Below are 13,989 nucleotides of genomic sequence, written 5' to 3'. Positions count from 1 at the left end.
TAAATGTCCATTCATCAATTTCATCATTTCATCACTCATCACCATCTTCGCAAATTAGCCTAGAGGCACAAAACGCGAAGTAAAATAAACTAAATCAATCAATCAATCAATCAAGCAGCATGGAGAAAGCACAACATTCCAAACACAATCTAAGCGGCTGCAAAGTGGTTTTTTTTTTTTCCTGCAAAAAGTTGCGCAGTGACTTGAGTGAGATACTTGTGAAAATTACTTGCTTCATCGCAGTGTGCGTTATTGTACGTTCTTCACAGTAGTGATTTTGCATCCCCTTGTGAACTCTCAAGTGATGCTGAATCTATATCCACATCATTACATAATGTTGAAGAAGTGCTTTGTGAATCACCTAGAAGTGGTAAATGTGTTGGAATGTCTGTAAACTTACTTTTGAACGAAAACATAGACTCAATGGAATTTAGCAACATGTATTCTCATACCTCATCATCATCCTGGGTGAGTTCCATAGGTAAAGGTAATGTAAATTTCCCCGTGCATATAGCACCATGCCACGGAGGCACATGTAGTGGTGTGGGTGGGGCCCCACACATTCTTGATCTCGGTCATTTTGTGGGTGATGTGATCAGCACCATGCTGCAGCAGCCTTTATCCCCCAGGGTTGCTCTCAGGTACCCATTGATATGAAGCTGAGTGCGGAGACAAGGCTGGAAAAAATCCAACCAATTCCGGGACTCGAACCTGGATCTCCCACGAGGTTGTCAGACTAGACCACCACGGCTCCTTGGATGAGTTTTGATTATTTCAATTAATTAAATATATTTGCTTGATTTTATGGACTTTCTTCAAACTTAAAATGTCTCACCTATCATGTACAAATAACTGTTGACTAGACAATTATTTCGTAACAAAGAAACAAAAAAAATACTCCTAGAATTTATTAACAATCGAATGAATAGAAAGTAATTTTGTTCTATTGCTTTCATAAATATATTTATGTAGATCTCGACTACTTAATATTAGTACTGATATTAGTAACAGCAGCTGCATTAGTAGTATTATTAGTAGTAATTAAACTAATAAATTAATTATGGTTATTATTATTAATTAATTAAAGTATAATAAACTGGTAATGTGAATGTGTAGGAAGTTTTAGAAATAACACCCCCTTGATGAAATCCTGCGTACGCTACTGCTAAGCATAGTAGAACATCGTGGCATACTTACTGCAGACATCCACCCATACAAAACCACAAGCCTTGAACTTCACACGTCACAATCATCATAATCAACCTGCAGTGGGTCAGTGTAACAAAGAGATGAGTCAAGAAAATCCATTACAGTCCCCTGGCCTTTTGCGACCCTTTACCTTGAGGGCCCCAGCTGCCCCAGCCTAGTTACGTCCCTGCATCTTTTCGTGCCCTTGAGTTTTTTTAGTTATATTGGGCCAAAGGGGGCTGGGGTTGAACCCCCCCCCCTAGGCATGCCACTGCTTGGCAATGGGAGGAATTATAATAACCATCTATTCCAGCCCTGGTAGGAGTGGTGCTGCATAATTGATTTTCATGAGATTTTAGTTACATAATCCTATCAAACTCCTATTGCAAAACAATACTCTGATCTCTATAACATGGAAGTCACCTTGGTTCCTGTTCACAGTACTACGTATTGTTCACATAAAACAGTGCAAATGTAAATTAGAATTGATTATCGGTGATGTAACATACCCGACTGAAATTCATCCCCCCTCAATGTACAGTGGCATGTCCAGGAGGGTCATAACACCCCTTTTGCCCAGTATTCCTAAATAAAAAGAATGTCAAGAGCAGGATAAGATGGCAAAATGAGGATGAATACTGAAAAATTAGACGAATCCCCCCCCCCTTTCTCGAAAATCCTGGACAACACTGCACTTTCCAACTAGTATATGTTATACCCTAGTTATTGTTTTATTATTATTTTTTTTATTTTATTATTCTTGTTACATATGTGTGCGTGCTTCTTATTTGTTAATTTCTATTTTTCTCTCTGTTGATATCCTGATATAAAATGGATTCTCTCTAAAACAAAAAAAACGAATGTTTATGGCTGCAGCCAGTACTTTAAGTGGAAAATGTTAGCTGGCACAGGAGCGGTTACTGATATTGTTGCAGCATAGGCGTGCGCAGGGGGGGGTCAATTGCACCCCCTAATCATGGAGGTCCGCAATTTTTTTTTCCATGGGGGCATATTACTCTGATAATAGTGTTGCCCCTCAAAATACACTACTTGAATTTGAAGCTATCGCATTAATGTATGTAAATTACTGTGACTGAAATCAAATTATACGTGTGAAATATACACTTTTTAGGTTGACATTCGATTTCTAAGGGGAAGGTGTGGCCATCCTTGCCCCCTTCCACACGTCCATGTTACTACATTACTATACTTTCACCTAGAAATTTAGTGTAGAGGAATCTTATTGCCATTATTAAACAATATTATACTCTTAAAGAAAATCAAGCCGATTAAAATTTAAAGCAACAAGGGGGGAAAGGGTGCATTGGCGCAATTTCAAGGGAACAATGGGCATTGCGCCTCCTCAACCTTGGATGTAAATTAATTCTAGAGGGGCAGGGGGGTGGGGGCAAACATGAGGTAAAAGTAAGCAAGTAGAATCTAAGAGTAGCCGAACAAAAGGATACTCAAGATGTAATTAGTTTTCACGTTTTTCTTGCATTATTTCTTCCAGACGGCCAAGAGCACCTCAGGGGGTAATTGTCCCCCTCGATATCAAATCTTATACAAATAAAAATACATTTTGTAAAATTTTCTTGCTGGCTTTGCTCACAATATCTGCTTTTCTTGCAGTCTTGTCAAGTTCAGAGCCGTAGCTAGGGTCAGCAGGAGTTGGCCCTGGGTGCCGAACGATCTAAATGAAAAAAGAATGCCACGGTGTCCCATGATATTATATTTATTGTGCCATGTTAAATCAATATTGTTTTAAGTTTGCAAAAACTTGGATTTTTTTTTTTTTTTTTGCTCGCTTCGCTCGCAATTTTATTGTTTTCTATAATGCATTGCAAATTAGCAAAGAGGAAAGTTTACTTAAGACTCTTGCTACTAAACAGTCTTGTGTTAAATGCATGAACACAATTGTTTGGAGGAAAATGAGTGCGGCACATTTCAGGGACAGTTTATTTATTTGTTACGGTGTGCCTACATTGCTGCATATACAGGTAATGGACAAAATAATATGAACACCTTGGTTTGCAAAGGCCTATATATGCCGTCGTGGAAAAGGAACAACACTCAGCAGAGATTTCAACCATCTAGTGGCGATGAAAGCAAACATATCAGTCTATCAGAAGCTGGTGTGAGAGTTGCATGCGAGCAGTCAGCTATCCGTCAAATGCAGGTATGTCCGACCTTTCAGACTTCAAAAGAAGCATGATCATAGGAGCCCGCCTTACTGGAGCATCTGTGACAAAAACAGCTACACTTGTTGGTGTAGCACGGAGCACAGTGTCAACTGTTCTGACAGCCTACAGACAACATGGAAAGACAACGTCTGCAAACGAGAATAGTGGGCGAAAAACAAAGTTATCCAACAGGGATCGACGTGTGTTGAAGCGAATAGTGACTCGAAAGCACAAGACAACACTGTCCCAGATAACCGCAGAGATGAACAATCACCTCCAGGACCCTGTATCAACGAAAACCATTCAAAGGGAGCTGTATTCTGTGAACATTCATTGCAGAGTTGCCATCCCCAAACCGTTGGTGACTCCACGTAATGCAGTGACAAGAAGAAGATGGTGCCGAGAGCACAAGAATTGGACACAGCAGCAATGGGAACATGTGATATGGTCAGACGAATCGTCTTTCACATTATTTCAGACCACAGGACGTGTTTATGTGTGGAGAACTCCTGCTGAAGCATTTGATATTGAGTGCTTAGTGCCTACCGTGGACGTGTTTATGTGTGGAGAACTCCTGCTGAAGCATTTGATATTGACTGCTTAGTGCCTATCGTGAAACATGGTGGGGGGTCTGTGATGGTTTGGGGGGCTATATCTTGGAATGGTGTTGGCCCACTTGTGTCCTGCGTGGGAGAATCAACGCAGAGAAGTACTGCACCATCCTGGGTGTCCACCTCCATCCCATGGTTCAGACTTTGTTTCCCGATGCATGCCCCATCTTCCAAGATGATAACGCCCCTATTCACACTGCTAGGTGCATTGATGCATGGTTTGATGAGCACAGTGATGAGGTAGAACATCTCATCTGGTGTCCACAGTCCCCCGATCTTAACATCATTGAACCTTTGTGGGGTATTTTGGAGGCCAAAGTGCGTAATCGGTTTCCACCTCCAATGACACTTTCGGAACTTGAGACTGTTTTGTGCGAGAAGTGGCTACATATTCCAGTTCACACTGTACAGGACCTTTCTTTGTCTATCCCACGTAGGATACAAGCTGTCATTCAGGCAATGGGGGGCCAAACCCCCTACTAATACAAGTTTTCTGCAATTGCATTGGTGTTCATATTATTTTGTCCATTACCTGTATATCAATGCAATGAAACTAATAACAGTGAGATAAAGTGAGATTTTTCCCGTATGAACTTTTATCAAGACTTTTACCCCCCCCCCCCTAATCAGAGGGTCTGCACATGCCTATGTGTTGCAATGTTGCACAACACAATGACCGGATATTTTACAATGAAATTTCATATATCTTGTAAGTATATTTTTTCAATTGTTTTCCTAATAAATATATTGAACATAAACAAACAATTTTGCCTTTCATTGCTTTATAAAGCAAATTTTATTACGATCCGTTAAATAAAAGGAGTCAACTTGCGAGATTTCACAGTGTATGAGTAGATGCACAGGTAAGCGTTGCAAAGCCGAAACAGCAGCCTGGTGTCTACAGTGAGGAGTATTGGAGCGAAGTTCAATTCTCTTCTTCCTATCCTCTGCTTCATTCGGCTTGGTTGTTGCAATGGATTTACAACACACCAAGATCAGGTGACCCATTTTGTATCCCCCGGTGGGTGAGGGAAGAAGAGGACGGACCAGCAACAATCGCTAGGATTCAATTCTCACTGTCCTGTGTCATAGAGCAACAGACAAAATGTTCACGTTAGGCAAAGATAAATATTTTCTTTTGGGGAGAATCTTAACCTAATTTAAATTATGTGTGAAACACCAATGTTTGAAACTTGTAACAATTTGATTTAATTTGTTATTTTTTAAATTCACTTTATGCACAGGAAGACTAATTGGGACTGGACCTACAGTTTAAAGTGGGATCCGAACCACTGCACCAAGTGCCTCCATTTGTAACAATTAAAAACTGTTCAATATACTGATTAATATTATTGGATGAATATTCCAGTTCAATTCCAAGCATCGATTCATCAGAGTTTTCTTTCAAAATAGTTAATAATTGAATCAGAACATGAAAGTACTTCTTACGTAATCACAAAAAAACACAATTCTGCATAATATTGCTGCCGAATAAATGGAAACTTCAAATTTTGTATGATGATTATTAATTGTACTCCTCAAAAGTGTCACGTATCGCTCACATATAAAATTATAAATACATATAATTACATTATAAATATATACAAATTAAAGTTATATAAATATATTATATCTTGATGAAGAAATATATAGTATATATTTGCTGCAACCACCAACATTCTAAACCACGAGCTGCCACTGGCTGGGGGATGTTTAGTCGAGCCTTTGGGTTAAATGGGGGATGCTCCTATGGTTTAACATGGTGACAATGGGACGATGCTTTGCAAAAAATTATGCTAACTGGGGGATATTATCCCTCGCTCACTTTGAGCACTGGCTGCAGCAACACAAGCCTTCCATCTATCCCTCTCCTCAAGATAAATCCAATATTTTCCATCCTTACGGATATCCTTTAGGTCCATCTCAATGTTATCCCTCCATCTTCGTCTTGGCCTTCCTGCTGGTCTCTTACCATCAGTCTTCCCAACAAGATACCTGTAAATTCTTCTCCCATTCATGCCACATGGCCTGCCCACCTAAGTCTTCTTGATTTTGGTTGAGTCGGGGTAATTTTAAAAAAGTTTGAATTATACAAAACCTACTTGCAGAATGTAATGAAATTTTTACAGTTTGTTGGTTCTAATATTTTGAAGACCCTCACTTGTAAACTATTTTCTAGGCTAATCCAGGCATTAATGTGTCTGACAAATTTACAATTCATGATGGGTTAAAACAAGGAGATGCATTATCTCCATTGCCTTAGAATATGCTGTTAGGAAGGTAAAAGAAACTAACGAAGGACTAGAATTAAATGGTGTGACTCAGTTGTTAGCATATGCAGATGATGGAGACTTATTATGGGATGATATAAATACAACAAAGAATAATGCTAAAATATTTTTCAAAACTGCTAAAGAGATAGGTTTGGAAGGTAACAAAGAGAACACTAAATATATGCTTACAGGCCGAAACCAAGTGTTAGGTAATAATCAAAATCTAATTATTGATAACAACTCGTTTGAACCAGTTTCCAAATTCAAATACTAAGAATAATATTAACATGTGAAAATTATATTAAAGAGGAAATGAGAAGTAGGCTTAATTCAGGAAATGCATGTTACTTCTCTCTTCATAAATTTTGTCTTCTCGTTTAATATCTAAGAAACTAAAAGTTAAAATATACAAAATAGTAATTTTGCCTGTAGTATTATATGGGTGTGAAACTTGGTCCCTTACATTGAAAGAGGAACATAAATTGAGAGTATTTGAAAATAAGATCCCTAGGAAAATATTTGGACCTAAAAGGGATGAGGAGCCAGGTGAGTGGAGGTTACATAATTTAGAACTACATAATTTGTATTCATGTCCAGATATTATTAGAATGATTAAATCAAGAAGACTTAGGTGGGCAGTCCATGTGGCACGAATGGGGGAAAAAAGAGGAGTTTACAGGATTCTTGTTGGGAAACCTGATGGTAAGAGATCTGTAGAAAGATCAAGACGAAGATGGAGGGAACACCCAGAACAGTTTAACTTACACACTTTTTTCATTTGAGGGTTAACCTTCAAGATAGTGTTTGTTCCCCTGTGCTAGGCTCATTACATTTTGTACAGTGAAGAAAAGTTAAGAACTGGGGTAATTTGGGCCCGTGGAATCTGCTGGGACAAAACCTGAACTCTTGTGCTTAATTTGGTTTACTAAAGAACTGAGGGTAACACTTTACTATACTGACTGACTGATTTCTTCAAATTTATAGGAGAAAGTACTTACGCAAGTCATTTTATCTATTGTTGATGTTCGGGAATGTAGTTTTGATCTATTTTAATGCGAATGCATGTGGTTTTCTACGAAAATCTATTTCCAACGCGCTATTGCTGATGCCGCCATTTGCTTTCTGCACGTCATCGAGAAAAATCGATGTTGTCCGTATATGATAAATTGAACGAAAGGAGTGCTAATGGAACCTAACCTAACAGGCCTAACCTAACCTAGTAGGCATACCTCGTCCCCATGATGGTTCCAGGCCCGTAGCCAGGATTTCTTACTAGGGGGGGCAAATTTCTAATATATTGTGTTGCATTGGCAGATATAGCAGGGTACAGAGGGGCGCTTGCCCCCCTCCTCCAAAAGTGATAAGTAACAGCATAGACTAGTTAGGTTAGGTTCTAACTATTCTATGGTAACAGGAAAGGGATGATATCTTGAAAATCCAATGAACAAAAAAAGTTCAAGCAACATCAAATACCAATATTTCGATAATGATCTTTCGGACTAACAAAGAATACAAAGATGAAGTTTAACATATATAGGCTAATTGGGATTTTATCTACTTTATATTTACATGTCAATAATGTTAATAGACGATTAATATGTAACTTTGGGCTTCTCTGCAGAACTGATTAAGGAAGTCCTTTATAAATTGTGCTTCATAATACTCTAATTTCCAGTATGCAATATTTTTACACACAAAGGAATCTAACGAGAATCCAACACCACCATTATGTTGTGTTATGCAAGAAAAATCGAATTAATTAAATAATAATGGTTACATGTTATCTACACTTTGATGAATTGTGTAAAAATTTGTATAATTTTTTGTAGGCCTAATTGCTAAAACATGACTCCTATTTGCTTCAAAGGGGAGAGACTTGCATCACTACAGACAATGTTTGCCTACTTGTTACGTTAACCATTTTGCAAAATATTGTGTCATTGAAATACATGTGTTTGACACCCGACAAACAAATAAGAATCCTTTGATTGATCAATGACTTCTTGGATTACAGTGTCATCATTCATATTTCATATCAAGTTTTATAGAGGGAAATGTTGTATCCTCTTTACGTTATAAAAAAATACCTTCCTTAATGACTATGGTACGAAACCAAATAATCTAAGGGGCCTCCTTCGCCTTACCCCATTTCCGAAAAAGCGAGGTCTCTGGGCCACTTATCGCCACCACTTTTTGAGCAGAAGCGTACAAACCCAAAATATCAGGGTTTTTTATGCTGATACTGATTTCTGCCAGTCACAGAATGGCTTAATATATATGAACAAAATTAGGAGAATCCACTCCATAGCAGAAGAGTTGACATAATTATTTGTCAAAAAATTAGGTTGTGCATGAGGTATTTTAACAGACAACGTCTGCTACAGACACAATGTAATATTATAAATATAAGAAAATAAATAGAAAATAATTTGAGAGATTTTCAATTGTATTTATTTCACTGCCGCTTTTTTCTACTTGTCATTTTCTTGAACCTATATTCATAGGGTGCCGCCTGATAACATCGAAAATTTTCACAGTGTGTACAGGACATCAAGGAAGGCAACTTTTATCAATGACTATTTACTCGTCTAATTCTTCTTTCGATGTTACAAGCAATCGAAATATGGCATCTTATGACCTTAATGTATGCAATCCCATTGTAAGCTTGGCAGTTGCAAATGTAATTTATTTTTACTGCCGTTTAAAATTCTTGAGAGCAGTATATATAACATGCTATGGAAACGATATCATGCAAACAGTCAGGGTTAAAACTTAACTTTCCCTTTATAAAATGGATATCATGACACACACCTATGTTGCTTATCATATTTAATGCGTTTGCATAGAGAAATGATTCATGAGATTTGAAATTCACATTTATATTTCATAAGATGCTTAGTGTAACCCGTCTCACACTACAAATTTTATCGCTTTCTAACTGAAATAATAAATATGAAACACTATCACATTTTCATCGTGTTTGATAATAATTTGAGCCAGTAAGCTGTCCTACATCTTCCACTAGCCGACCTCCATGGTGGGATGGTTTATATCACACAACGAAGCCAGGGGTTCCAGGTTAGAGCCTGGGCATGAATGTTCTTTGTGAGCAGAGGCGAAACCACAAATCTTTATATGGAGAGGGGTCAAGTACCAGGACAAACATGCCAATTATAATAATAGTAATATAGTGGTGGTAGTGGTAGGAACAATAGTAACATTAAAAGGACGTTATTATTGTCGTAAATCATGCAAAAGGGGGTACAAGTCGATGCTAAAGCATTTGTGTTTGAACAAATAATTTGAAATATTAACTAATAATGGAAAACAAGCACACAAACTGTATTTTTGAAAGACAGAATATGCATGACGAACATTATTCTTTTTGCACATATGACACGTATAACTTTCATGTACAACATATTTTTTACACATATGCAACATGGAGCGACATAAAATAAGAAAATACTTATGCAACATGTTAACTCTAAATTGTGTACGTATTCAAAGTTTCTTTAATATATATATATATATATATATATATATATATATATATATATATATATTTAAATACATTACATGATCAATTCATCCGCCAAATTGTCTCTCAAATGTGCGACAACAATCTGAAGTATATATCTGGCCTTACTTCTCTCTCAGGTAATTTACAATGTATTACAGAAAATAATCATATTGGGATCCAAGCAAGCAGGAAAATCTTTAGATCCAAATATTTGCAAAGTGAAAACAATATTGATTTAATTGGGCGCAAATAATTTCACTGGGCGCCATGGGAATCTCTTTAACATTTTTTTTTCTCATTTAGATCGTTTTGGCCCAGGGTTGACTCCCACTGACCCCTAGCTGCGGCTCTGCACTACGGACTATAAGAATAGTAGATATCATGCGAAATGTACTTTTATTTGTATAAAATTTGAAATCGGGGGGGGGGCAATTGCCACTCTGTGCCCCCTGTAAATGCCCTTAGCCGTTTGGAAGAAAAATGCAAGAAACACTTGAAAACTTATTCCATCTTGAGTATCCATTTGTCCTGTTATTCTTAGATTCTGCTAGTCATGTTTCTTTACTTCAATGTTTGCCCCCTAGATCGAACTTCCCTCCAAGATTGGGGGGGGGGGACGACAATGCCCCTGCCCCCTTGTGGTTGCAGCACTGTTTGTGAGTGTCTCTTCATCAATTTCACGTCATCACTCATCTCCACGATTAGCTGGATGTGGCAGAAAAGCAATGCTAAGTAACAAAAATCAAATATCCACTCCCTCTCTCACGCTATTACCAAAAGATAGACTTGGGAAACAAAAAATTATGAAATTATGCAGTTCAAACTTCTAGCAACACATTCGAGAAAAAAAAACATCCAAATACATTAGACACTTTTAATACAAGACTACTCTAAGTGTCACAACTGTTCTAGATACTGAAAATTGCGAAATCATTTTCCGAAATCTGAATCTGGAAGGGAATCCCCCCCCCCCAATCCTGATACGACATTATACGGAATCCGACACACCTTCGTGTTGCTAGAGTAATACAGGATATAATTGTAGAGATTAGTGAGAATTCCAGGTAGGAATGTGTTCTGTATTTTTCACAGGGGGGGGCAAAGCATGCTCTCAGGGGGGGCAGTTGCCCCCCCTCTAGCTACGGGCCTGGATGGTTCGTGGAGCTATCGTGAATTTTTGGGCTAACATCAATGGTTTTGGGGTCTACCCGTGGATGGTTTGTGGGACTAACGTCAATGGTTTAATAATTACTCTTTATGTCAAAAATTCAACTTTTTTTGGTTAAAAAATTTCGTGAAATGTTTTTATATTAAAATTTAATCATTGATAGGTGTCTCCAGTATAGTAAAGTAGTACCGAACTTAGAAATGTTACTATTTTTTTAAAAAAGTGGTGAAAATTGCCCCAAATTACCCCGACTCACCATAATCATTCTAATAATATCTGGAGATGAATAAAAATGATGTCGGTAGTTCTAAGGTTTGTATCAGGCTAACTTAATACTATTACTTTCACCACTCTCCTGTCTCCTCATCTCTTTTAGGTCCAAATATTTTTCTAAGGATTTTATTTTCAGATACTCTTAATTTATGTTCCTCTTTTAATGTAAGGGGCCAAGTTTCGCATTCATATAATACTACAGGCAAAATTACTGTTTTGTATATTTTAATTTTTAGTTTTTCGAAAATCCTGGGCATGGCACTGCAAATGTAACTTCTGAATCGACGACTAAATCGAATTATTGCTTTGGTGGGCACATGCCCCTGTGCCCCGCTAAATCCGTCAATGATTATTTGGGTACTTAGTATATATATGGACATATATATATATAAGATACGTATGTAAATTCGTATAACTTCTAGTTCTGTGGGAAGCGAACAATAAAATTGATATTAAACTTTGAAGTAGTCCCTCTTCCCTGTTGGCAAGGAATCGTAGCTATGAAGACTGTGTGGATATTTTTTTTTTTATATATGCATGAAGTTTGCCCCCCGAGATCTTCATACTTTCTTCATGACGTGGTACGGTCCGAAATATTAAAAGTTTTCATATATGTGTGTGTATACGAGGTGTTGAAAAAGAATTGACAATATGAATAATAATAATAATGGGCACTTCCTTTTCGAGATTAATTTCTAAATATATAATTACAAATAAAAGATAACCAGATAGACTAGCGTCAGTCAACGACCAATAGCTTTTTGTTGTTTTCCCTCTCGATCATGTTTGACCAATAGCAGTAGAGTAAGAGAGGGCAGCACTGCAATGTTCGATTTTGCACGAGGAAACAAACAAAACCAAGGGACGCCATATTGAAGAAAGTTGTATTATATGAACCGCGTAAAGGATAATTCATTCTGGTCCAACTTTTCAAGGCATGAGTGACAGGGAGGTAAGTTCATTATACACTATTGGATCTTTGAGGATATGTACAAAATTTTTAGGAAACATTTACGTATATACATAACGTAATTACATGAACGATGTAATGGTTTTGTTGTGCGCTGAATGCGTTTGTCAGACAAAAGAAATACTCTTGTATTATATTTCTGTACTACGTACACATAGATTTTCGAACATTTAGGTGCAGAATTAAAGCTTACGTACATCTGATTCATTCGTAACATTCAGTCTTTGATTTTGAAACATACCTGGGTACAATACATACTTCAAGGGCATGGCCTTCAAATGAATTGCCAATGGGAATGAGAACCACGTTATGCGATAATTGTACCAACGTTCCATGCATCTTTGATCTATGTCTGTGTTCCAAATGTTGAATGATTTTGTCCAAAGTTTCCTGGAAAAAAGACTTGAGTATTGCATAATTGTGGACTGATTGTTACCGTAAATTTGAACCTTGGTGCAAGTAATTAACATTGTTTGGAGGTCAGGAAAGTGCAATTTTTACATCCATTTCTTTGCAGCCTTTCAAGAATATTAATTTAATGGGGTGTCAATCCAAAAGTCTTAAAAAGAGTCTTCCCATCGGCAAGACATTTTTCTTTCATAGAAGAAAGATAAAGTATCGCAGAATAGTGGAAATCCTGATGAAAGTATAATTGAATGTTTCTGAAAGTAATTTGCAGTGTTTACAGTACCGAAGAGTTCTATTTATCATCGAGAAGAAGATGCAAAAGGTACCTTAGGCAAATCACAATTGTCAACTGCTGACACAAGACTCAAAAGGGTGGTGTGCCTTTTGACCAACATCATGAGATGTTAATCGAATTTAGGGAAGTCATTGTAATGCTAAGAACTCTAAACCTGGTCTGCCCGACCTAACCGCAAAAGCATTTAGAAACATTGGTAAAACTGTCAAAGCCGGGAATCGGGTGTAACTCGTTTATTCGGCTCCGGTACCCTTTTCTACACCCTCGATTTTTCGCACATTTCAAATATTCTCGTTACAAAAATTAGTTCTTCATAATAAACGATGTTTCTCAATAGCGTGGAAAAAAAAATTTTAGATCTACGTGCTACGAAACTTACGTTTTTTATGAAATTAAAATTCCTTGCGTAACGTCAAATGTGGCCGCGGTGGCTCAGTCGGTAACGCGTCTGACTACCATGCTAAAGGTCCCGGGTTCGATCCCCGGCCGGTTCAAATCCGGGAACTTTTCTAACGGTGGAAGCGGCCCCGGCGCCTACCCAGCGTCGAATAACATGGGTACCTGGGGGAAACCCTGGGGGGTAAAGGCGGTCAGGGGCGTGATGCTGATCACATCACCCCCACTCACGACCGGATCAAGAAAGTGTGGGGCGTTACCCCCACACCCCCTATACGCCTTCATGGCGTGGTGCTATGCACAGGGGAACACTTTACCTTTTTTTTCTTTTTTTATCTTTTTTGCGTAACGTCAAAAAGGTTTTTCAGAACTTCATGATGGCGAATGATGCATTCATGTCACATGCACACTTTTTCTTTGTCTTCTTCTGATTGACTTGTGCAAAAGGAACATTTGCGATTGCGATATGTTATTTGTGTGATATATTGGCAGATTGGACATTTCAGACATTCGATTTCATTTATGCATCTTCAGAAATTGGAAATAATATTTTTTTTTGGCAACTGCATGCCGTAAAGGGGAGGGTTGTTTTTTTCTAAATGACTTGTGGGATGGGATAATTTAAGACTTCTAATTTTTATGATGGGAAGAGAGTGGAGGTTGGTATTCTGTGGAAAAGGACAACAAGGACTTTCCACGTA

At 37.7% G+C, this 13,989-nt stretch overlaps 1 protein-coding gene across 6 annotated transcripts in view; it reads left to right on the top strand.

The window, feature by feature from the left end:
• The first annotated feature begins 12,028 nt into the window (after window positions 1-12,028).
• tra2 (transformer 2) overlaps window positions 12,029-13,989 on the top strand; it is a 59,687-nt gene continuing 57,726 nt past the window's right edge. For all 6 annotated transcript variants that reach the window (XM_083120696.1, XM_083120697.1, XM_083120693.1 and 3 more), the window contains exon 1: window positions 12,029-12,171. In XM_083120696.1, the coding sequence (XP_082976822.1) occupies window positions 12,157-12,171 (15 nt within the window). In that variant the 5' untranslated portion in view covers window positions 12,029-12,156. The remainder of the gene's footprint in view (window positions 12,172-13,989) is intronic.

This window comes from Lepisma saccharinum, chromosome 4 (genome assembly GCF_977018435.1).
Source record: "Lepisma saccharinum chromosome 4, izLepSacc3.1, whole genome shotgun sequence".
In the NCBI taxonomy this organism is placed as follows: Eukaryota; Metazoa; Arthropoda; class Insecta; order Zygentoma; family Lepismatidae; genus Lepisma; species Lepisma saccharinum.
Note: the sequence above shows the minus strand (reverse complement) of the source record. Positions and strands in the feature narration are given on the sequence as shown.